This window comes from Cydia strobilella, chromosome 12, assembly GCF_947568885.1.
Source record: "Cydia strobilella chromosome 12, ilCydStro3.1, whole genome shotgun sequence".
Taxonomy (NCBI): domain Eukaryota; kingdom Metazoa; phylum Arthropoda; class Insecta; order Lepidoptera; family Tortricidae; genus Cydia; species Cydia strobilella.
Genome location: NC_086052.1, coordinates 17,170,740 through 17,197,917, shown reverse-complemented (window position 1 = coordinate 17,197,917; position 27,178 = coordinate 17,170,740). Strand labels below are relative to the sequence as shown.

Genomic DNA, 27,178 nt, shown 5'->3' with positions numbered 1-27,178 from the left:
ATTTATCCTCCCATAGAAAATGGACCAGCCAAAATGTATGAAACAGTCAAATTTTTTTTCGCGATTTCGTGGTTGGTCCCATAGTAAAGAGGCCCACTGACTATCAGTCCGCCGGACGATATCGGCCTGTCAGTTAGTACAAAAATTTGACAGTTCCGAACAACTGACCGGCCGATATCGTCCGGCGGACTGATAGTCAGTGGGCCCCTTAAAAGTTGCTCAGTATAATCCCAAAACCACCCGCGCAACGGGAATGCACTTATTTTTTAGCCACCGTGTATATAACGTGACTTTTCGTTTTAATCTGCTAGCCGATACATTTTAACTTTTCTAAAAAAAGCACGGGAAAATACTCAACTATGTTATATCATTTTGATTACAATAACCTCCATGTGGGTTCATAATAATGATTACAGAACATGTGTTTGCAATGTCTGTGCGTTATTCTACGATGTTGAGATGGACATACCAGGCAAGCCACACATGTTATCAAGGTACAGTCAACAACAAAAGCCTACCAATAGTAGATTGTAGACCAAGGTATGACAATGGTGATGTTCAATCGACGTAGTTTGGCGCTCGATGGCAGTATTCTGAGACTGAAATGGCGCCTTTCACCCGAAACTAACACTACTTTTCATTTTAAATACGAGGATTTAGAAACCTTTATTGATAAAATACATTTTACCCAGCAGAAAGTCAGAAACGTCTCCGAAAAAGTAAAAATATTGCTACTGCCCTGGGTTAGCGCTCAGTTGGCAGAGCGCTGGAGTATCGATCCAGAGGCCGTGAGTTCAAGTCTCACCCAAGCCAGTAATTTTTCCACATTTAAATTTACTCTGACCTTTATTGATAAATCAAGTCATGTGACCGACGAAAACAAACCACAGATAAAGCCGGGAGCGATTACAATGGAAACATCCTTCTATAAACGAGCCATTAATGGAAATATTCATAATGCATTACTGCATTACATTACAGTAAATTACTACAAGCAAGTAAATAAAGAAGACTACTGACATCCAGAGTCCACCGAAAATCGGAGTGTATTCCAATTTGTGCGGGTACACAATGGGAATAAGTGCGTTCATATGAATCATTCTCAATTATCCCCGCGTCAAGCACGACGGCGGTCACGTGGGGCGGGAACAAATGGAAATACAACAAAATCGGCCCCGTAGCACAACAGGCTTCAACACATGTTGAGTTTTGAGACTAGGTTGTACAAAATGTATCACATCTTTATTTCCTTTTAGCTGCTGTATTTGCCGCTGTCTTTGTCACATTTCGCAAGAAAGAACGGGAAAGAACATACGCGCCAAGTGTCAATTTTGATCGAATTTTGTCGGTTTTTATTTATTTTAAAAACGTTACCTTACAATATCGAAATTCTAAAGCTATGAAATTTCTATTTATGTTAAGATTGTTTTTTCTTCTTTTTTTGTTTATAGTATCACATAATAAATAACCGAGTAAAGTAGGATTAAAAGTCCGAGTTAGAGGTTACTTTGGGAATTAATTGTATCGAGCGAAGTGTCATAATTTGTGTATCGGAAGCTATGTTGTTAAAGATAATATAGTCAAGAACTACATATATTTTTTCCACGTCTACGAATATCAACGCCTCTTAGAAAAACATGATCATATAAGGAGATTTTTCGCCTTCTGGCTCAGGGAACCGCCTTAAAGAGGTGTCGTCATTTCAAATATACGTAAATATTTTAATTTATAGTTTTCATAGGTTTATATTCCTACAAATAACACCAAATGCGTGTCTTATAATTGTCGTAGGGTTTTTATTACTACAAATAATACCACATGCGTGTCTTGGTTGCATATGGAGCATTAAGGACTCTTCTCTAATGGACAGCCACACCTAAAGCTTTGGCCTTATCAAAACTTTCTGCTATAAAACTTGCGTACCTAGGTTATCTCTGTCATAGACACAAAAAAAATGTATATGTAAGACATCTTTTTATTCGGATCTTATGAATATGGGGTATTACTGCAATGTTCTGCCACCAGAGTGCAGCACTAGCCCGAACCAAACCAAAGAACCATAGAATTGCATAGAATAACTTCATACTGCGCCTATTACAGTTTTTTGACAAGTTTTCAGAGATAATAAAATGTGACATTGATGCACCAAGGCGGTTTGTCTACAGAGAACCTACCGGGAAATGCGAATCCGAAATGTCGCTATCTGCCTCTTTATCGCCCGAATTTGCAAGAGTGACAGAGATGTTAAATAACGAAATTTCGATTTTCTTGTTTTGCGATAGACCCGCGCCCGGTGCGCAGAGTTTCGCGTAATATTCCCTATAGCAGCAATTAGCCTCATGCATGAAGTTTATATTTGAACGAAATATGTTTTATTAGGATGTTTGTTACCGTTATATCATGTTACAAATGCATTTCCGTTTTTAAATTACCATTTAATTACTTAAAATTATAAATAAAAAGTACAAAAATTTGCCCGCGAAAAGCTCGTGAGCGAAACGCTCGAGACGCCACGTGACGTCACGCGTTCGACAGATTAGTGTCATTAGTAGCAAACGTCAGTTGGGCCGCCCAACGTGTGACGTCATCACGCTCTGTCGAATTCGCGCCAAAAATTATGAGCGTTTCAACCGCTCAAAAATTTTCAACATTTTAAATATTTTTTAATAAAATAATGTTAAGGTTTACAAAAGTATTTTTATCATTTCCGGTGTTCCAACGATATAAAATATGAATCCAAAAATAAAAATAAATTCATGCATGGAGGTAATTTGACTGACTGGAGTTGTCTGTCTCTATTTAATCGTCTAGTCCTAGTCTTTTATTAGCATAGCGAAGATAGGTATCGTGTTATAAATAGTCCGGCTTTGCACACACGGCATTGTATTGTGATTATTCATGCAAATAATGCATAATAAAGTTATAATGTTTATCTACCACGTGTCGTCGTCGCTGAGGTTAAATGACTAACATTATAAAGAAGGTATTTACATAGAGTAGACATAAAATAGGCAAATACATAGGTATCACGCTATTTAAAACTGAACCTATAGAGTATTACTGTATATATTGTAATGTTCAAAAACATTTATCTGTTGGTTATGAGCACGACCGTGTGTGGACCACATTAAATGTTAAAAAGTAAGTAAGTAAGTAGTAGTTATTTTCATCACAATTAAAAAACTGATGAGATGGTTACATTTCATCTACCAGAGTGGTAAAGCATTTGATGCTAATTTTCAATTGTTTTCTGATGATTTTGAATGCTACCTATTTAAATGCGTTCATTTTGATTTGATTTCTAATTCTGTAATGTTTTACAGTAATTATTTTCCTCACCCTCACTTTGGACCCGGGTATGTCCTTAAACTACGTCCGGACCCGGGGGTATGTCCTTAAACTACGTCCAAAAGAGAGGTATGGGCACTGTGAATGACCTTTCGCTTTGTGTGGTAGGGCACAGGACAGCGGATGTCATTCCAGATCTAGAGCAGAGCCCAACTGGGGAAGTACCTCCACCTTACAGAAAACCGCAGCCAAATAACACTAGGTAGACCCTACTCATAGTGTTGTGTTCCTGCCGGTGAGTAAGGTTACCAGAGCTCAACGAGGGAGAGGAGTGTTAGGGTCGGCAACGCGCATGTAACTCCTTTGGAGTTGCAGGCGTACATACTGGCTACGGAGACTGCTTAACATCAGGCGGGCCGTATGCTTGTTTGCCACCGACGTAGTATAAAAAAAAATTTTTTTCCTCACGTTGTTGTGTTGAAAAATATTGTGTTTCACTCGGTAGCATGGTTTGTTATTACCTAACCCTCGTGCCTTGAAATCCCTCTCAACGATTAGGACTCCACTTTTCAAACCACTCGCTACGCTCGTGTTTCTATTTTGGAAGCTTTTGCTTGGTCAGGTATCAATCTAAGCACAAGGACTTAAATATAAACAACGACTTTATCCCCTTGTAAAACAAATAATTATTTTCATAGGCCGTAGGTACGCTGTTATCGCTTTTGTTTCTTCAGCACTTGGCACTGCTGGATAGTAAATTATGGGTCAAAAAATAGACTTGTCCACTTCGTGACAATATATCACATTAGTGTAACACTTATGACAGATACCTAGATCTAAAACTGTCACTTTAAATCGTGCTGGAGCGTTTTTATTACGTCCGAATATTTATGAGAAGTTATTTGTAAACATTCAAGTATGCGACTCTCTCACACCTCAGCTTACAATAGTTACATGTCAGTTGCGTCGTTAGCTCCTGCTACATACCCCCTTTCTAACTTTTTCTTTCCTGTTCTTATAATTTTAATCTCGTAATTAATGTCATCCCTTGCAAGTCTTGCAACGTATTTACAGCATGCATATCTACTTACTTGAACTGGTACCTAGACCTAAGAAGCATGAGTTTCCAAGTAAATACCTGTTTTGTATAATACCTAGTAGTGTATTTTAAAGAAATAAAGAATTTTGTATTTGTAATTAGTGGATTTTTGACTTTAGGGTAGACTTGCATTATTTGGTGACACGCCTAATTCGGTGATACAAGTTTTGAAGCATGACACCGAGGAAAGCTAGTGAATTAGGGCCTTTTAAATGGGACTTTACGGCTTCACGGCTTCGGCGGCTTTGCCGTGAGGCCCATTTAAAAGGCCCTAATTCACTAGCTTTGCTGGGTGTCATGCTTCAAGACTTGTATCACCGACTTAGGCGTGTCACCGAATAATGCAAGTTTACCCTACCATGCAAAATCAACACTTGAAGTTTTACTGCTTTACCGTGAACATAAGAACTAATTAGACTTCAATTTGTCGCAAAACTTTGGCTGTAGGTATCTCTAAATTATTACACATTATGTTAGATTGAAACGTCTGTTTTTATCAGTGACGTGTGACCTCATAAGCTCCAGGCTTACCACGCTAAATATTTCAGCACACGATAAGATACAGCGAGATATCACACGGTACATATACACACATGACATTGTTTATATTATTTTATTTGCTGTCTATTTTTAGCCTTTTATCTGGCTGCGGCGACGTTGTATTGTGATATACATTCAAACGTGGACTATTTGAGCCCTATTTAAACTTCGGCACTATGTCATCTAAGTGATTACTTAGTACATGATCTTAGTGCAATACTTAAGTACGTATATAATGATGCGAGTGAGAAATATTCTCAAAATTAGATTAATTTGTAACTTGCATTAGACAATTTTCTTACGATCATGTTTTTATTAATATTTACTTTGCGTAAATGCTGCCGATTTCTCTGTTTTTCTGCCGGTTTCTCTTGTAGATGTAGATATGTGACTTTCTCAATTGAAAGGTACCACATGGTCGCTTGCCATAAGGACGCTCTGACAGGTAATTCGTATAAAGATACAAGCCAATTTCTTCTTTATGGTAAGCGACAAAGTGGTACCTTTGGATTGAGAACGTCACATATAATATATTTATAGAATACCTCCAATCTAATCGCAAATTCTTTGAACTATCCTAGTGAGCTCTAGAGCTCGATATCAAAATTACCGTATTTAGGCCTCGCCTACCTAGGTAGCTAACGTCTAACTGCCATCCTCGAATTATTGTCCATATAGAGATATCTCTCAACAATTTGCGATCAAATAATTGTTCTACATAATATAGATGAATATCTCTTTTTGTTAAGTTATTATAGAACGGTAGATACTTTAGACGTATACTTTAATACGCAAATTTTTGCCGACTGTAGCACTATAGTCAATATTATGTCATATTTTCATAAATATTGTACGTGTAGGCTATTGTTAAAAAAGCGCTGATAGACATAAATGTATAAAGACTCACTAGCATGTAAAATGTTTATAAAAGCGATAGAAATCATCGTAGTGATAGAAATCACCACAAAATCTGTGCAGAATTTGCTCGGTTCGACTCCAATCGCTAATTCCTTGAAGTTCATCAATGTTTATATAATTATTAACATTTCCATGAGATTACGTCGGGTCATCACCACATGTTGCGACATAATATGTTTCGCTCCAACCTACATTTAGCAGTAAACGTTTGGTGAGCAATAACATGCCGACTAATATAAATAGAATTAGCACTTGTAGCAATTTTATTGGTGCGATGTTCCGGTGAAAAATATGTGGTGTTTTTAATTCGATTTAATATCGAGAATATTTTAATCGTGTAAGCGCACAGTTCGGATTTAAATATAGTTACGACTGATAACTAACATATCACATATCTAATGACATAAATAATTTAAACTTACCGGAGTTGAATAGAAATAGTTAATAATATAATATATAAGAATAGGTAGTTATGTAGGAATAAAATGATTTGTTAGATATAGGTACTTGTATTTTGTATGTTTATACATTTAACTTTTTGCTAAATTATCGCATTGGGTTCATCCCGTAATGATAATTGTATGTGTGGAAATAAAATAAAATAAAATAAAATAAAATAAAATAAACAAACATGAAAGATTTTGTTAGCATTTGATATAGGTATGACCATTTTTAAAGGGTTTTTTAAATAATTAACATATTTTTGTTAGTAATAACTATATATTTTATAAGCTTCAATTAGTTGATATTTTAATAAGAATGAAACTTCCGCGATTATAACCGTCAGATTTGTAAAACAGTTACATTTTGCAAGCGAGATTTATTCCGCAAAAAACCTAAAATACAATCTGGTAAGCGGTAGTTCTCAAGTGTTCTCAAGCTTTTTAGTAATTGATGTTTTAAATAAAATATTTAAGTAAGTATATAAACTGTTGAAAAGATCATTATTGTCCTTAAAAAGTGCGAGACTGCGCAGTAATTTAGGACTGTTTGTTTGTTTACATCATTGACAATATCTATTGAGCTCAACAGAACATAATAACATACTTAATATTTACGTGTCTTACTATTCCTTGGTCTATGGTGATAAAATATTATGTCATCTTATGTTATCGCAGAAAGCTTGCTTTATTTTGATGTCGTATCTATTAGTACGATGGACTTTCTCCTCTATATAGTACATTATGATACAAGTGTGCTAAGTTGGTCATTACACACGAAGAAAGCCGATGTGTGTAAGGACCAATGCACACGCGTTTCATACGACGTTTTTTAACACACTTGCGAGAAAGAAAAAAAAACTCATATTAATCAAATTTTAATAGTTAAAACAGTATTGTGTGTTTCATTTGTCATACTCGTACTGCCGGCCGGCCCTCGCTCGCCCCGGCCGCGGGCGGCGCGGCGGGCGGGCCGGCCGGGCCGCCCGCCGCGCAGGCGGTCGGGCGCGCCGGTGCCCGCCAGTCTGACCAATTAAAGAAGGCTCCCTTTCCATGCATATTATTAGCAATCAGTTAGCTTCTTAACTCAGTCGGATAATATAATGAAAAAGCACGAGTTGAATAATACACTGAAAGAGCACGCGTGTTTAATATCTAGGATTATGAGCCAAAAATCGGTGGAATAAAAACGTCGTTTTGAGCAAGTGTGTTGAAAAAGCTATAACGAGTTTTTATTTTATTGCACTATTTCCATTGTATGTTACTAACAGCTGCGTTAAACTGAATCAACTGACTATATTCCAATACAATCTAAAGTTAATCATATTCCAACTCATCAGTTATGTCTGGTTCTTTGAACCTGTCAATCATTCTACATGGTGAATATGATGGATATAGAGCAGTCGTGCAATTGAATCATTTGTGAATTACCTACGTCGAGGTATACTTAAGGCAGCCATCTGCCTCTGTTGGGGTTCCGCGAGAATACTTGTAATAATAAGAAAAAAACCAGCTCTTATATAGCTAGGGTAGGGTCCGCAGTGACAAACGAAAATTCTTAATTTGAGGCTCCGTCAAATATTTCGCCATTCAAAAAGGCATAGATTAGTATATGTTATTACTGTAACAAATTTCCGTCATCAAAAAAGTTTGAAACCGCTGACTTAAGGTAATAAATGAATGTCAACATCAACATAAAACATTTATTCAGCAAATAGGCCACAGGGGCACTTTTACATGTCAATTTTTACAAACAATAAAATTAACCCAAAATTACAAAAACAATTACATAAATACATAAATGTCAAATTACACAAAAAAAACTAATAAAAATATACAAACAACAGAAGTACTAAAATTGTCATCGTAATATTGCATTGTTACCAGTTTTTCATAAGTATACCAAAGGGCAAAAGGCGATCATGAAGAGGGTTCTAATTTAACCCTTAAATGCATAGTAATGGATGCAGCCTACACAACAAAAAACATATAATTTTATGCATAATTAGATAAAATCGATTTAGCCCTGTATCATTATTTTGATCTCTTATATATATATATATGATTATATTAATCTAGCTAGTCGTTTTAAAATGAGAGCGGAACTACGTTTGTATGGAGAATCGAGATAAAGGGATAAAGGATAAAGTAAGAAAATATGAAGTTCGTTCATTTTATAATGTACCTTAACCCATACTATAAAGTTTTTAGGTATTTGTTAGTAAACATTACGGTAAGTTAAACAAAATATTGTAAAAAGAACCAAAACAGCGTTTGAACCAACCACGGTACTCAACAAGACAATTTAGCCGTCCAGTCGTGCGACGATTATCCAATAGCCACTTCCTCTGGACGCAAGGCGAACCTGGTTAACTTTAGGCCAGGGACGATGGCTTTGTCATCTGATAATCAACAGTTGGAAATGTGACATAACATACCTATGAAATTCTCTTTATTTACATACAAGATATATACAGTGGTACTACGTAAACGAAATTAATAACTAGCTTAAATTTCAAATAGGCCCTTGAGGCATTTGTACCAAGGATGCCGGCGGCATTTCCTCGCTGTATCGCAATGCTGATACGTTGTGCGAGGAAGCCGCCAGCTCTTCGATCACCAGGTACGTCAACCAGACGCTTCGCGATTACTGCAAACAACTTGTGCGCACTGGGACCCCATGGACCTAGAGTTTCCCTCTGTAACATTACCTAAATATTAGTTATATTACAAAGGGAAGGAAGAGCTACTATGAATAATTAACTTAAATATATACAGATATAATAGGTGTATTGTGCAGTTAGCATCAATAATATTTAGTAGCGGATGAAATAACGCGCTGAAAGTATCTGCCATTTGGATAAATTTCCCAAATCTCTCGCGTTTAAAAGTATAATTATGTTATGTTACCATAGACAAATTTTCTCTATGATGTTACAGTCCAATTTTTCTACATAGAGGGATACCTATATTTCTTATTTGATAAGGTATTTGAGAATGATAAGTTGGATACTTTTGACGCGTAGTCTCCATGATCCGCTGCTTTGGATGCTGATTGTACATACTTCGAAACAAAAAAGTTAAGTGGCTCACGTCCTTCATTCAAGAGATCTTAGAGATCCAGCGAAATGTGAGACAAGCTAGGTACCTATAGCAAAAAAATACTCTTCTATGCAATAGCTATACGTACTTAATTGATGTCTAATACAACATACTCAGGCCTATGAATAAATTCCCAACAGGCTTTTATGTTAAGCCTAGTTATCTGAATACATATTATTATTATAATAACCATTCTCCATCTTCTTTATAATCGTGCCGACTCGACCTTAAATCGAATCCCACGTATTTTTAGACGATATTTATTACGAACCTTCACCTGAGTGTTTACGCTGTGGTTATTTTTACTGATGTTTTATCGGGCTGCACATTCGCAATTACATTTTGATGTCAAAATGATAATTTTGTTATCATTCGCATCTGGCTTGCATCAATACGAGCAAAGACCTAGAGTTAGACCAAGAAAGGTCTGCAATGATTTTACCCAGGTAGCAAAATGACGTCAGCGACGTCATAATGACGGCATTATTACGTCATAATGACGTCGCTGACGTCATAATGACGTATAAATGCTACTGGGGTAATAGCATACGCAGTGCAACTGTTAAACTTCTATGAAATTATGACGTATAAATAACAGTTGCACTACGTGTGCTATTAAAATCATCGCTGACTTTTCTTGGTCTAACTCTAGTACTATTATAGTTTGTCAAAGGACTATCTCATTTCAAACATAGACAGAATCATACTATCTTTGTCTTACTACTAGTACAACCCCCAAAAAGAAAAGGATGAGTACTTATAGTTTTTTTTGTTCTTATTTTCTGACAATTTGGTTTGACCAACTATATTTATTCTGTGCTGTGCTCCGTGTTTCCTCCAACATATCTGGATGGAATTCTAATGCCAACTGGGAATCAAATAAATTCACAGGAATGATTTATTACGGAAGTGAGACGTTGATAAATAATATTTTGTTTTAAAGTAGTTTAGATTCAACTTCGATTTACATCTCATGTATCATGTGTATGGAAGCATCTTTCGACATTAAGGAGTTGTTTAGATTAAAGTTTTGTTTGCCTTTCCTGTGTAGTGGATAGATTTAGAATGGGTATTTTATAATCATTAAAAATTCATAAATTTGGTAAGTACAGTCTGCTTCAAAAGTAGCGTATCAGACTATGTGTCAAATGTAGGTATATGCATTCTCTGATAGTATGGATAGTATAGAAAGGATGCCAATCTCTTATGGCAGAATTGTTGCAAAAGTGATAAACCTAGAGATAAGAAGTCGTGCTAATAGAAACCAGTACTTGTTATTTCAATTAGGTAACAAAAGGTGTACAATTTCACAGAAGAAATCTATCAACTTTACATTTTTGCGACTAAAATCGTAACCGGGCTCTTAACAAAAATAGATATGTCTATACAGTATGTTTCTGGCTTTAAATTCAGGGCTCGTTTCTACTCGCTAAACTGAGCTACTTTTATTGGACCAATCCCGAAATCGCGAAAAAAAAACTTGGCTTATTTATACATTTTGGCTGATCAGATGTCGACGTTTTCTATGGAAAAGCCAAAAAAAAATTCGCGATTTTAGTGTTGGTCCCATAATAAAAGTAGCTCAGTTTAGCGAGTAGAATCCAGCCCTGAATTTAAAGCCCCATGATACTACATAACTGTATATGTAGAACAATCAAATTCTTGCGTGGAATAAGTAATTTGGGTAGCTTATTTTTACCCCATCTGCTTTTTATTAATTCCCCATGCACAAACTTCCTCCCCCCCTTTCACCCCATTAAATAATGACTTCTGGGATAGAAACTACCCTATGTCCTTCGCCGGGACTCAAACTATCTCTATACTAAATTTCAATTAAATCAGTTCAGCGGTTTAAGCGTGAAGAGGTAACAGACACACTTTCGCATTTATACCTATAATATCAAAGATAGATATAACTCCGTAATAGATGGATACAGTCTAAGGAAAAAACGTGCCTCGAAAATCAAGAAAATTTGATTCTCGTTCAGAGGGCGCTACTAGTTTTGGCCAACTGTCGTATAGATGGCGTTGACGGTTTCGTTTGTTATTTATCAATTTTAACGCATATCAGTGACAGAACATGGGTCAAAATTATAAAAATAATAAATGCAAATAAAAAAAATCATTTATCCATATTTAAATACATTTTATCGTATTTTTATAAATCTTTATTTTTAGTTTTAAAGTGTGTCGACAGATGGCAGTGAATTTACTGGGGTTACAAAATTTACTATGACAGTACCGCTCTAGTATAAGTTACTCTATGATAATATTATATGGATGGATTAGTATGGGTGTATAAGTACTTTTAAACTGTCGAGATATATGTCTATATGGAAAAGTATTTGAAAGTGACAGAGATACTTTGGGTGCCGACCGTACAGCTACCGTTATGTGCGGGCACTTAATATAGAAACAGAATAAAATATATCTAAACCGGTAAAAATCAATGATAATAAAAACTAGGACACATGTCACAAAATTTACTCGTCTCAAAATCACCTGCTTGTAATATAAGGATCACAGATCCTGTGACACACTTCATGAGTTTCGATATTTTCGATGTATTTAATTATTTAGGTATCTATAACTATCTAGTTAGTACCCACAACACGAGCCTTATAGAGCTTACTGTGGACGATTGTCCCATAATATATTTTACAGTACATATGGTGCTACTTTCTCGCACTAGTGCGTAAAGTGCACTTTTTGTGCATATGTCGAAAGTTTAAAGGACCATATTTACTGTAAAACGTTGTTCGATACACGTGCGAATAGGTAATTCGCAACTCGTGTCGATTTAAAACACTCCCTGCGGTCGTGTTTTAATTTATCGCCGCTCGTTTCGAATTTCCTCTTTTCCGCACTTGTATCGAAAATAACTATTTTTAAATAATATAACTTTGTTAATTTTCACAGGCGGCGCTATGGTGCTTCGTGGTGTACCTGCTCGGGCACATGCCGACCATAGAGATGAGAGTGGATGAGCTGGAGCAAGCCGCACAGAAGTACAGGAGTCCAGAGGTCAGTTCTATTGCTCTCCAAAATTTTACAAAATATGGACCATCTGGTAGAGAATAGCAGTGGCAGCCCTCTTGATTGAGTCGCTACAGTCATAGAGAAAAAGTAAGCATGACTCCATACATCAGTTTTCTTACCAAAACGCTTATTATTTTCGTAGACGACATCTAGCGTCAACTAGCGGATTTATCAGTACTGCTACTTGACAATAGATGTCGCGATTAATATAACCGGATTAACCGGAACTCTATTTTCAATTCCTCCTGCTTGTAATCTTAGTTTTAAATTGCTGAGCAATACACTTTTTGTTTGTCTCGACACCCGTGTCATCTAGTGTCAACTAGCGGTACTGTTAATTCCACTACTTGACGCTAGATGTATGGACAAAACTAATTTATGAGCACTCTATGCTTACCGATTTCTTATGGGACATTTTTGCTTCGCGCGATGGCTCTTCACATATTTAAGATAAGATTTTTTTTTGTCGTAAATAAATAAAAATATGAAATAGCCTTTTCATCCAAAAAAACAGGATAAAAAGTAATCTTAAATTTTTTATTGTGTCGTATTTCTGTATACTTATAAGTAAGTAAGTATACAGGGTGGCTTAAAAATAAGTGCATGCCCGTTGCCAGGGAGGTTTTGGGATTATACTGAACAACTTTTACTATGGGACCAACCCCAAAATTGCGAAAAAAATTTTGGCTGGTCCATTTTCTATGGGAGGGTAAATTCTTTTTCGCCATTTCGTGGTTGGTCCCATAGTAAAAGTTGCTCAGCATAATCCCAAAACCTCCCTGGCAACGGGAATGCACTTATTTTTTAGCCACCCTGTATAATTAGGTTTGGACTCTTGACGGATAAAGGCTACCTCCTGTCCTGCTTTTGGCCAATCAGTGTCTTTCACGGAGTTCATCCGAGTACCTGACTTTAGCATAGTGCCATACGTCACGTTCGCACTTATATACTTACTTACTTGTTAAAAAGTGACAGACATGGTGACAGACGATAAAGAGGCGACCATGTTAACGCCGCTGGTGTTGGTTTTGACGTGTCTTTTCTTGCCATCTGACCCTTTTCACAGCGTGGCCACCTTTGTCCATCTCTTTAATTTCATTTCTTTTATTTGGCCTCTCATCTCTTTTAATATTCTGTGTAAAAACCTTATCTTTTATTTTCCAGCCAGTACCAGCATCCACAGCAGCACCCATATACCCCAAGCCCAACATGAAACTGGGGAAGTGTTTCCACCTGGACCGTTCCCAGTGCCCCACCAAGGAGCTACGCTGTGACACCGTGGACCCTACTTCTGTGTTTTGCTGTGACGTGGACAGTTTCACGCTAAAAGAGGGCCTTACTGCTTATAGTAAGTCCTTACTTTCTTAGCCACATCTCCCCCATATATCCAAAATCCCAAGCCCAACAAAAATAAATAAATAAATATTATAGGACAATCTTAGACAGATTGACTAAGTCCCACAGTAAGCTCAAGAAGGCTTGTGTTGCGGGTACTCAGACAACGATATATATTAATTATTAACAAGCAGAAACGTCTGCGATCGATGCTATTAACCCTTAAATGCATGATTTTTTGTATAACTTTTTAATAAATTGAAATAGATGTGTCATGCTGTATAAAAGTAATAAATGTGATTTTGGATAGCTGCATATTGAGCCACGGACCATCAAATATACGATGCATATATACATCATTATGCATTTAAGGGAAGCTTAGAATAAATTTAAAAGTGGAAAAATTACTGCCTTAGGTGAGACTTGAACTCACGGCCTCTGGATCGATACTCCAGCGCTCTGCCAACTGAGCCACCAAGACCTCATCCATAGTCAGCAGCAAATCTTCCCACTATATGGGTCTAGGGGACCCTAGCGACATCTACCGTAAGAGTGTTACACTTCTTAAACGGCCACCGGAGTTCCAAGTCATATTGGAAATTCACCAGTTACGATGTGCTACCCATTCTAAATTAATTATTAACAAGCGGAAACGTCTGCGATCGATGCTATTAAGCTTAGAATAAATTTAAAAGTGGAAAAATTACTGCCTTAGGTGAGACTTGAACTCACGGCCTCTGGATCGATACTCCAGCGCTCTGCCAACTGAGCCACCAAGACCTCATCCATAGTCAGCAAATCTTCCCACTATATGGGTCTAGGGGACCCTAGCGACATCTACCGTAAGAGTGTTACACTTCTTAAACGGCCACCGGAGTTCCAAGTCATATTGGAAATTCACCAGTTAATAATTAATTTAGAATGGGTAGCACATCGTAACTGGTGAATTTCCAATATGACTTGGAACTCCGGTGGCCGTTTAAGAAGTGTAACACTCTTACGGTAGATGTCGCTAGGGTCCCCTAGACCCATATAGTGGGAAGATTTGCTGACTATGGATGAGGTCTTGGTGGCTCAGTTGGCAGAGCGCTGGAGTATCGATCCAGAGACCGTGAGTTCAAGTCTCACCTAAGGCAGTAATTTTTCCACTTTTAAATTTATTCTAACGATATATATAATATACAAATACATAAATACATAGAAAACACCCAAGACTCAGGAACAAATATCTGTGCTCATCACACAAATAAATGCCCTTACCGGGATTCGAACCCAGGAGGACCATCGGCTTCACAGGCAGGGTCACTACCCAAGTACCCACTAGGCCAGACCTACTAGTCGTCACACCAACCAGCCAACATGAAACTGGGGAAGTGTTTCCACCCTGGATCGCTCACAGTGTCCCACCAAGGAGTTGCGCTGTGACACCCTGGATCCTACCTCTGTGATCTGGTGCGATGTGGACAGTTTAATGGGGGGGTCAGATATGTCTGAAATTATCGGAAGTGCCAATCCGATATCGGATGTTGGATGACCCCTATGAGAAAGAGATAGAGATTGCCCTGTGGCATGGCGTATGCCTTTTTACATTTTTTTTAATGAATAAATAAATACAGAAAACACATACATTTTACTTCTATCTTCGACACTCACGTGGACGAAGTCGCGGGCAGAGATTACATTACATTATCCTCGTACGTGGGTACCATATAAAGTTTTTCAATTTTTAATTTGAACCTTGTTCTATAAGTAAATTGGAACGAATTTCGTTTGTTTTACAACGTAATGAAACAATAGAAATGCTACTTTATTTGTTTCATGAAAGGTTTAAATTAGATTGTAACGAATATGTACATTTTAATGTACATTTAGACTCATGAGGTTAAAATAATGATCATAGACATCTTGTTTACAACATTACAAGCTACCTACTATTGCCCATCTGCATGTAACGACCGGTAGGTACAACGGTTTTATCTCGGAATGCCACATGTTTGTGTTGTCTTTGTTCATTACTAAACAGACGATAAAGACAAAACCAATATTTGTCTGAGGAAATCGAGTAAACTGGGTCAGGCTGACGACCGAACCTTATATCGTGGTATAAGAAGGTTGTATGAGACGAAGGTTGCTGGCTGTTTTGTAATGTTGTTGTGGACACTGGACAAGGGTGGCAAGAGAGAGGAAATACTGGAAGGAGTTGGAGGAGGCCTTTGCCGACAGGCACACTGAACTAAGAGACTTCATATAAACACTCAAAACTACATTCACAAAACAAACATGTTGTGGTTGGATGAGTAATGATTATAATGACAATGACTTAAGACGCAATAGGTTCAGAGGACTAAGGACTCCCACAAAGAGTTGTTTTATTTTTTCACTGAATATTGTGAAAACTGTGAAAAATGTGATTGATTCTTGTTGTTTTCCCTTAATATATTTTCTACGTTTTCATACGATTCACTTTAAACCATGCTTTTGTATTATAAAATTTAAAATATTATATATACACATATATTTATGTTCTAATACAAGTGTCGGCCAGCGCTGTTTATGAAGACAAATACTGAATGGCAAAGTCAATAGTAAGTGAAAACTAGGATGTTTATTAAGTAGATATGAAGCTTGTTTCCGTGGTGGAATGTTATCGATCCCAGTGCGCCCTCACGAACGGCTAAGAGGGTGAAACGCCGGAGTGGGTTTAGTGGGTAGGGCCAATTCTCCCCCCCTCTCGCCAAGAGAGGGAAAAGGAGCGGCGAGTCCCACACACCGTGCGTAAGTGCATTCCAACTCCGACAAAAAAAAAAAAAAGATGTGAAGCTTGTTTGATGCTTTATTGCTATGTATATAGGAAACTACGAGAATATATTTTAATCACCCTTAAACAGTGGTATACATAATTTCGAAGACGAAAACAAAAAATTTCAAACTAGCTTCTTAAGAAAAACGGACTACAGGTATCCGTACCTACTTATTAGTCCTCTTTTCTAGAAAGCATCTGCAGTAGGTATATTTAATGCAGGAAATATAAGAAAAATAACAATGTTATCATAATTTTGATAAACAAAGTGAATAAAAGGACGATTACATCATTTACATCGCAAACAACGGTAGGTGTATTGAACATAAATCGCACTTACTTGGTTACTAGTACCTAGGTAGTGCTAATTGTGCGTAGGTATTGGTATAACGTTATGTAAACAATATAACTAGGACTTGTATTCGCATTCTTGTTAATGTAAACAAGGACGGACTGTATTCAAAACTCGTACAAAGTTACACTTCTAAATGGGGCATTTTCTATGAAAAGGGACCTTATTGTCGATGGCGCTTACGCCGCGCAGCGTCTCGCGGCATTGTATTTATTTCGGAGCATCGTTTATAATGGCGTAACCGCCATCGATAATAAGGTCCCTTTTTATAGGAAATACCACAAATAATTGAAACTTGTAGATATGCTTGTACGCGACCCGGTACTAGACTTTCGTCAAGCTGACTGCACAAACTTGGCAGAAAAAATCCATGGCCAGCTCCATACTTGAAGTAGCACTTGGCATGAAAACTAAGCGTGGTCCGACTCTAGTTAATGTTTGGCTTAATGTTTTACGGTCAGAAAAAAATACGCAAACAAGTGTACGTAAGATTTATATAGGTAGTTATCTAATGCGTATAACTTTTGGGAACTACTGGCGAATCATTCCACTGTTGAACTGATGTGGATGCCGAAACTGACAGTGTGCATCTCGAATAGGGGTCCTGTCATAAACTCCAAAATATATTTATGTTATTTTATTTATTTGGCTCACAAAACAAGTTACAGACAATTGCAGAAATTAATAGAGTATTAATATAGACTAATTTATCTGCTCACCACGCACACTGGCCTCCTGAAAATTTAGGAGGCCAATACTGCGCGCGCGTGACGATTTAGCGAGCGTAATTTCTTTACTGTGCGTGTCGATTCAGCGTCCCATATAAAATATTTATAGATACGTCCTAAAATCATGATTTCTCACACCACATTTACCAACAATTTTTCCTGTTACAGTGAAACAGAACATTACAAATCTCCACGTCCTAAACGCCACCATATCGGAGTTGGACCTGTCTCAGTCCGTGTTCCGACGGCTGGCGTCCATGGCGCTTACTGACGGCAACATCGGACAGATTGTTGGTAAGTTACCAAATACAACACCAATAAACAGATGTCACTCTCGCCATTATACTGGTCGGGGTGGACGGGATGTATGGCACATCTTTTGCGTTGATAAGATGTTACAGTGAAACTCATCACAAATCTCCACGTCCTAAACGCCACAATCACGGAGTTGGACCTCTCAGTCCGTGTTCCGACGGTTTTGTTGGTAAGTTATTAAAGCAGAACATTAGATTTAAGCTAGTTATTAATTTCGTTTACGTAGTACCACTGTATATATCTTGTATGACAACGTTAATAAACATCTGTCACTTGCAATTACATACTGGTCGCGGAGCGGAGCGGACGGGATGTTATGGCAAACATCTAATACGTAGGTAGATATAGTGTAGTGATCTTTATCCGTATTATCCTGTACGGCTATTTATGATGGTCGTTCTTGTCTGTCACGTAAACTGTTGTCTGTCGCGTGATACAACTTTTAATCGCCCGGTGTTAAAAAGTGGCGGTTATTTTATCACGTGGATAAAACCATCCATAATATACCTTATTTTATTCACGTAAAGAAGTGTCAGAAAACTTTAACTTTACACTTACGTTTGGTACAATCGCCAACACTGATAACTGATAATTTGTAAACAATATTGTAACGACATAATCCTTTGTGGGAACATACTTAATATATTATGTCGCCCGATTAAAGTCGCGATTCATCATAGATACAGAGAATTGGTTCTGATAAGAAGTTTTCATCGATCGACCGATATCTCTGTGCGTAAACTGAGAACAGCGATGGTTTCTCTGGGAAGAGCAGTTTTCTCTTTCTTTGTTTACGCACAGAGTTATCAGTGGATCGATCAAAACGGTTCTTATCAGAATAGTTTATGTCAATGTTCAATACTAGCTAGAATTATATTTCGGACAGTGTAGAAAGCACTTGAGTTCGCGATTCACTTATTTTAATTTATAAAAAGCATTTTATGGATCGCATTTTATTACACGCATACCGCAGCCCGTGAGAAGGAATATGAAGCCACGAATGACGGTGGTAAGTGAAATAAGCTGTTTGTGACGTGAATAACAATTTTGTGTACAAAAATTTGCAATGCAGTAATCTGCTTGTCATTGTACACCTACGTTTGATTTTATACTTTATCTTAATAATCATACGAGTCCCTCGTAAAGTAAGTGTTTCACGCATCATGCGACAAAGCGGCGAGAGGTATTTTATTTAAATTATCATTATTTTCTTTTATTGACTTTTTTTAAGCTTAGTTTTATTTATTTTTAGTTTTTAAGTTTTATATGATAGCTGCTGGGCAAAGGCCTCTCCCCTTGATTTCCAAGATTCCCAATTTGGTGTTTCCTCCGGCCAGTTGTTCAGGAAGCTGTCCAGGTCATCCCGCCATCTCCGTTTGGGCCTGCCCCGTCCACGCCCCTCTACCGGCATCCACTTGGTTGCTAAGCTAGCCCACCTCTCCGGATGCATGCGGTAGACGTGACCGGCCCAGTCCCATTTGAGCCTAGCGGTTTTCTCGCCTACGTCAGCGATGCCGGTTTTTGAGCGCAGCGTGGTGCAGCTATTTATTTGTTTTAAATAAATGTTATATTGCATTTTTTTACCTCAATGTCTTAAATTTATGTTCTATGTATTTGTGATCTTTTTGATGCGTATAAATAGCACTTAAGTAGGCAAGTGATGTTTATGATACTAGCGTTACGTTAGCTATTTAGGCCAATTAGGCTAATACTAGACTAGACTTGCCTGTTTAGGCTAATTAGGGAACTAACTATCCTTTGCCATTACGGATGTATATCGTATATTTAGTCAGCCATTTTACAGGTCAGTTCCCGAAACACTCCTCAATCGCCTGCCTCAACATCTCAAACAACAACCTCACGACGGCCAAACTGCCGACCACCCTGCGTCCGTTCGCTTATCTGTTCAACCTCACCGTGTTGGACGCGTCGGCGAACAACCTCACGGAGTTCCCGCTCAGCCTGGTGCAGAGTAATCGGAAGATATTTATAGATATGTCAGGTGAGAAGACTTAAGAGGAGAAGTGAGATGAATAGAAGATCTCTCTGTTTTTTATTTCTCTTATACATCATAGTTCCGGTACAGAATCTCTACTTTTGTAAATGGGAAAAGTATCTGTTTTGTCTGTTACATCTTCACGCTTAAACTGCTAAAGCGATTTAGATCAATAGATTAGATTAGTAAAGAAATAATTTGAGTCCTAGGAAAGGACATATCTTGTTACCACGGAAATCATCCCTTGAGGTGAAAACGGGGGAACCGAATAAAGCAAACAGTCCTCCCAGTCCCTATGGAATTGATGTTGATCTGCTCGCTACAAAGAACGGCCAAATCTGTGGCCTAAATTGTTTATGACGCCGAAATCTTCGTTTCGAAAATGAACAATTTACCGAGCACGAATAGCGGTTTCTGAGGAATTCCCTTCCGCGAATGCTCCGGCTGTGAAATGACTGGAATGAGTCATAAGGTCCTTGCTTACAAACGTTTATTTAATTTCAGGGAACAACCACATGCCGTGCAAAGAGTTCCAAATGGCCATGGACAGCAACAATTCCCTAGTGACGTTCCTGAACTACAACAAGACGTATTGCGTGCGCGACATTCGCTTTAACGACATGCAGTGGTTCCAAGAGAAATCGTTTCTGCAAATTGACCATCTTAAAGTTCAAAAAGAGGTAGGAAGTAGGTAATTGGGTAGTCTTTTAATTGTTACTCGTTACCATGGTTACTTTACTCTGGACAACTCTTTTAAAACTCCGATTTTATGTTGTAAGTAGGTAATTACTTAAATTTCATTACCAAAATATTACCACTACCTATTCTGGAACACTCACTTCGTTAGTAAAAAAAAGGCGACAAATTTAATAAATGTTGGCGCGAAGAGTTGACATCTTTTACTGACAAAGTGGGTGTGTTTGAGTATAGTTTCCGAGTAAAATGGCTGTGACATACGGACATGACGAAACTAAGTAGAGTCTACATCTTTTTAAATGACTTGAGAATGGCACGCGCCGTAGCATGCGCTCAGACTCAATGGTACACAATGGGCGACCGCACGCATAAAAGGAAAAAAGGCTTTTGTTTAACAGATTACCATCTTAGACGAAAAAGTAATTTGAAAAGATGCACACTACATTAAGGGTTCTGTTTTTGCCATTTTGGCTACGAAACCTTAAAAACGAAATTTTCGACAAAAACTTTTTCAATAACCGATTATTATTCTGGCCCTTAGATCATTTGAAACGTCATTCCAGAATCATTAATCTTTTCCGCAGCTAACTACTATCTGCCGCAACATCAAACCTCTGGACGCGAACTGCACTTGCTTCCTGGATAGACTGGAACTGACGCATCTGGAGTACATGGTGACGGTGGACTGCACGCAGCGGCATCTGAAGGTCATGCCGACGGATCTGCCGCCGAACACTTGGAAGCTGAACGTGTCTTATAATAACGTGAGTTGTAGCTATAAACTGCGCTTCCTGGACAGACTGGAACAGCATCTGGAGTACATGGTGACGGTGGACTGCACGCAGCGGCATCTGAAGGTCATGCCGACGGATCTCCCGCCGAACACTTGGGAGCTGAACGTGTCTTATAATAACGTGAGTTGTAGCTATAAACTGCGCTTCCTGGACAGACTGGAACAGCATCTGGAGTACATGGTGACGGTGGACTGCACGCAGCGGCATCTGAAGGTCATGCCGACGGATCTGCCGCCGAACACTTGGAAGCTGAACGTGTCTTATAATAACGTGAGTTGTAGCTATAAACTGCGCTTCCTGGACAGACTGGAACAGCATCTGGAGTACATGGTGACGGTGGACTGCACGCAGCGGCATCTGAAGGTCATGCCGACGGATCTGCCGCCGAACGCTTGGAAGCTGAACGTGTCTTATAATAACGTGAGTTGTAGCTATAAACTGCGCTTCCTGGACAGACTGGAACAGCATCTGGAGTACATGGTGACGGTGGACTGCACGCAGCGGCATCTGAAGGTCATGCCGACGGATCTGCCGCCAAACACTTGGAAGCTGAACGTGTCTTATAATAACGTGAGTTGTAGCTATAAACTGCGCTTCCTGGAAAGACTGGAACAGCATCTGGAGTACATGGTGACGGTGGACTGCACGCAGCGGCATCTGAAGGTCATGCCGACGGATCTGCCGCCGAACACTTGAAAGCTGAACGTGTCTTATAATAACGTGAGTTGTAGCTATAAACTGCGCTTCCTGGACAGACTGGAACAGCATCTGGAGTACATGGTGACGGTGGACTGCACGCAGCGGCATCTGAAGGTCATGCCGACGGATCTGCTGCCGAACACTTGAAAGCTGAACGTGTCTTATAATAACGTGAGTTGTAGCTATAAACTGCGCTTCCTGGACAGACTGGAACAGCATCTGGAGTACATGGTGACGGTGGACTGCACGCAGCGGCATCTGAAGGTCATGCCGACGGATCTGCCGCCGAACACTTGAAAGCTGAACGTGTCTTATAATAATGTTAGTTTTACTAGAACCAGGCGTGGAACTTTTTCTGTTGTCCGTGTGGAAAACGTAAATTTTCGGCCTGCTGCGTTAAACGAAGTTGCCGCTTTCCGACTCCGTCGAACAGAAAAATAATATTAACACCTCAGGCAGTAAATAAGAAAGTCTCACTGGCGTACGTGCACCAAACTACCTCGGCAGAAATGAGTGCCTTTCATCCCTTGGTTAACAATCTACTATTTCCATCGTACTTTCTCGGAAACGATCGTATTTGTCATGCTACTTATTCAGTCAACCTCAGTACCTACTTTTTGTACCGAGACTGGCTGAAATAGCAAGACACATTCGTCTGTTTCCGTGAAAATACGAGTACGATGGAAAACAATTATGCACTACATCTGTACGAGGAACCTATTTTGAACGCTATAAACGACTACACACACACACACACACACACACACATTGATTACACATTGATTATAGTATGAATTTTCTAAAATGATTTTTACTCCTAAGACCTTAATCTGTTAAACAAAAGCCATTGTTTCTTTTCTGTGAGCGGTCAGCCATTGTGTCTGAGCGCGTGCCTAGTGTTCATACATTTACTACTTGCTTTTAGTAGTGATATAAATTATATTAACTCGCACGTATTTAAGTTTTTTTATGCTACCAAAATGTTTGTTTATTTTCAATTTGAATGACTTACTTATAAAGAAGAAGAACATAATAAAGAGAATTGGAAAAAAATCAGTTAAAAAAGTCGTTCCAATCAATTTACAATGTAAAATCCCTGCACTCCCAATACCTAGGTATCTATTTAAACCAAGAAATGGATATAAATATTTTTGTATAAAGTATTAAGAAATTTAATTGACTCCCCTTATTTGTTAAGTAGACTTAGCTTTAAATCTCCCCGCTTGAACACACGGCGTAGTGATAAACTATTTTTTATTCCGTTTACTAAAAATAAATACAAATCAAACTCCTTTCTGACAAGAGCTTGCAGATTTAATAATGATATTTTCTCAAAAATTGATATATTTAATGACTCCTTGTCTAAATTTAAACGTCAAATACTTTTGGTTTTACATAAACAAACGAATTAAATACACTGTAACTTTACACTTAATTGCAAATTTGATGTATAAAAATAGTTTTATCTTCATTAATTAAGCCCCTGTCCTAATTCGACCCTCGTTGTTAATCTTTAAGTTTAGTTATCCCGTATTTTATTTTTCTTTAATAAGCTATTAAGTGGTGGCAACTGTCCTGGTTTATGAATTATGTATAAGACACTAGTTATAAGAAACATGTACCGTTTGTGCCCAAATAAACATTAAAACATATTATGATGATAGTGTTTTTTTTTCAGATAACGAGCCTAGAAGTGGTCGGCGACGACCCGTCATACGAGCTTCTCAAGCAACTCATAGCAGACCACAACGATATAGAGAATATTGGTCCGCTGGAGGGAACTAAGTTTGCTGACAACTTCATGCTGTTCTCAATCACGCATAACAAGCTGAAGAATGTAAGTGCTATTGCTTAGAGTTCAGGTACATTTTCGTTTGTAAGATTTACTATCTTGTCTTAAGGTTCATTTTTAGATATATGGAACTTTAAGCATACCAATATGATATAGAGAATTGATCCTTTGGAGGGGACTAAGTTTGCTGACAACTTCATGCTGTTCTCAATCACGTATCACAAGCTGAAGAATGTAAGTGCTATTGCTTAGAGTTCAGGTACATTTTCGTATGTAAGATTTACTATCTTGTCTTAAGGTTCATTTTAGATATATGGAACTTTAAGCATACCAATATGATATAGAGAATTGATCCTTTGGAGGGGACTAAGTTTGCTGACAACTTCATGCTGTTCTCAATCACGTATCACAAGCTGAAGAATGTAAGTGCTATTGCTTAGAGTTAAGGTACATTTTCGTATGTAAGATTTACTATCTTTTGTCTTAAGGTTCATTTTAGATATATGGAACTTTAAGCATACCAAAATGATATAGAGAATTGGTCTTTTGGAGGGGACTAAGTTTGCTGGCAACTTTATGCTGAAGAATGTAAGTCCTATTGCTTAGAGTTAAGGTACATTTTCGAATGTCAGATTTACTGTCTCGTCTTAAGGTTCATTATAAATATATGCAACTTTAAGCATACCACAGTGATATAGAGAATATTGGTCCGCCAGAGGGGAGTAAGCTTGCTGATAACTTCATGCTGTTCTCAATCACGCATAACAAGCTGAAGAATGTAAGTGCTATTGCTTAAAGTTAAGGTACATTTTCGTATGTAAGACTTACTATCTTGTCTTCCCGAGGGGCTACAGTATGGGGTTCTTCAAAAAAGGAGTGTACAGGTTTTTAAAGGGTCGGCAACGCGCATGTAATATCTCTGGTGTTGCAGGCGTCCATAGGCTACGGTGACTGCTTAACATCAGGCGGGCCGTATGCTTGTTTGCCACCGTCGTGGTATAAAAAAAAGGTTCATTTTAGATATATGGATCTTTAAGCATACCAAAATGATATAGACAATTGGTCCTTTGGAGGGGACTAAGTTTGCTGACAACTTTATGCTTGACGTATAACAAGCTGAAGAATGTAAGTCCTATTGCTTAGAGTTAAGGTACATTTTCGAATGTCAGATTTACTGTCTCGTCTTAAGGTTCATTATAGATATATGCAACTTTAAGCTTACCACAGTGATATAGAGAATATTGGTCCGCTAGAGGGAAGTCAGTTTGCTGACAACTTCATGCTGTTCTCAATCACGCATAACAAGTTGAAGAATGTATGTCGTAGGTATTAGAGTTCATTTTAGATATACCTTAGCAACTTATAGCAGATCTCAATGATATAGAGAATATTTGTTCTTTGGAGGGAACTTAGTTTGCTGACAACTTCATGCTCTTCTAAATCACGCACAAGCTGAAGAATGTTAGTCTTACTCCTTTACTCCTTATAGTTAAGGATCATGCCAATCATGTCAATATTGCCTTGAAACAAGGTTCATGTTAGATCGCATTATAGGTCACATACACGCACAACAACAAAATAGCCGGCGACATCTGTTTGTTAGAAACAAAGCTTGATTTATGTATTGATTTTTCGGTTTTGTATAAAGTGCATTAAAAATTAATACTCTTTTATTCTTCTTCTTCTTCTTCCTCCCCTTATCCCACCTACGTGGGGTCGGGTCTCCTTGTCACTTTGCGCCAGAGTAGTCGGTTCTGGGTTGTCTCTTCTGCTATGTTCAGGTTCTCTAGGTCGGTTCTAATATTGGACCACCATGTGGATTTTGGTCTTCCTCTTCCTCTCGGTTGTTCCGGAAGGTTCAATGCAATATTGACGACATGGTCCTTTCCTCTTCTTTGTATGTGGCCGTACCATCTTAGTCGGGTTTCAAGGAGTTTCTCTCTAATTGGGGCTACTTTGAAACTTCCGCGGACGTATTCGTTCCTTATCCGGTCTAGTCTCGTGACACCACCGGCCCAGGGAAGCATCTTCATCTCATTGACATGCAGGAGTTGCTCATGCGATTTCTTTACAGCCCAGCATTCCGACCCATACAAAAAGGCAGGTATCACTGCAGTTTTGTAAACTTTTCCTTTTGTTTTAATGGGCATATGGCTGTCACATAGGACCCCGGACAGGCTTCGCCACTTAAGCCACGCTGCTTGAGTTCTATGACAGACGTCTGCATGTATATCTGCGTCAGATGTTAAAACTGATCCCAAGTATTTAAACCTTTTGACCTTCGGTACAGGTAGGTCGCCGATGTACACATTTTTGTCAGTTTGGGCGTTAGAAGCTAAGCAGTGCATATATTCGGTTTTGGTCCTGCTAACACGAAGACCTTTTTGTTTCAATATCTTAACCCAAGATGTAAGCTCTCTTTGCATATCTTCTGCTGATTTAGTGGAATACTCTGTATTTTATTAAATACATAAAAAAAGGATACAAGACGATAGGAAGACAAGATACAAGGAATAACTTAAAAAGACTAATCGTTTGTTTCTTACAGATCCACACGTACATGCTCTCGAACATGTTCGACAACCCTGGGTCCTACAACACGTTCCTTATCGGCGGCAACTATATACACTGTGACTGTAACACCGAGAAAGTCATCAAAGTGAGTTCATCTCTTTCTATTTAGTAATGTGTGACAGAGACAACACGTTTCTCACTAGCAGCAACTACATACAAAGGGACTGCAACACTGAAAATGACATCAAAGTGAGTGCATCTCTTTCTATTTAGTAATGTGTGACAGAGACAACACGTTTTTCAATGGCAGCGACTACATACACTGCGACTGTAACACCGAGAAAGTCATCAAAGTGAGTGCGTCTCTTTCTATTTAGTAATGTGTGACAAAGACAACACGATTCTCACTAGCAGCAACTACATACAAAGCGACTGCAACACTGAGAATGTCATCAAATGAGTGTATTTCTTTCTATTTAGTAATGTGTGACAAAGACAACACGTTTCTTACTAGCAGCAACTACCTATACATACAAAACGGCAAGGCATATAAAGTGGAGGTCGGGGGATTCTATCTAGCACATATAGTTACCAATGAGTTTGTTGGATATTTCACGAAATAGGTATCATTTCATACACTTCAGAGCAATGAAATCTGGTGACTGGTCAATTTTCACACGAAGTGATCCGTTTACAATGTTTTTAGTACAGTTGTAGTGCATAATTATTTT

The 27,178-nt window shown here is 38.3% G+C and overlaps 1 protein-coding gene across 1 annotated transcript in view; it reads left to right on the top strand.

Moving 5' to 3' along the window:
• Window positions 1-27,178, top strand: part of LOC134746300 (protein halfway) — a 45,796-nt gene that overhangs the window by 14,735 nt on the left and 3,883 nt on the right. Inside the window, exons 2-9 of the mRNA XM_063680676.1 lie at window positions 12,307-12,411; window positions 13,591-13,774; window positions 17,810-17,935; window positions 19,761-19,958; window positions 20,457-20,632; window positions 21,233-21,712; window positions 23,820-23,978; window positions 26,482-26,592. Coding sequence (XP_063536746.1) covers window positions 12,307-12,411; window positions 13,591-13,774; window positions 17,810-17,935; window positions 19,761-19,958; window positions 20,457-20,632; window positions 21,233-21,712; window positions 23,820-23,978; window positions 26,482-26,592 — 1,539 coding nt within the window. The remainder of the gene's footprint in view (window positions 1-12,306; window positions 12,412-13,590; window positions 13,775-17,809; window positions 17,936-19,760; window positions 19,959-20,456; window positions 20,633-21,232; window positions 21,713-23,819; window positions 23,979-26,481; window positions 26,593-27,178) is intronic.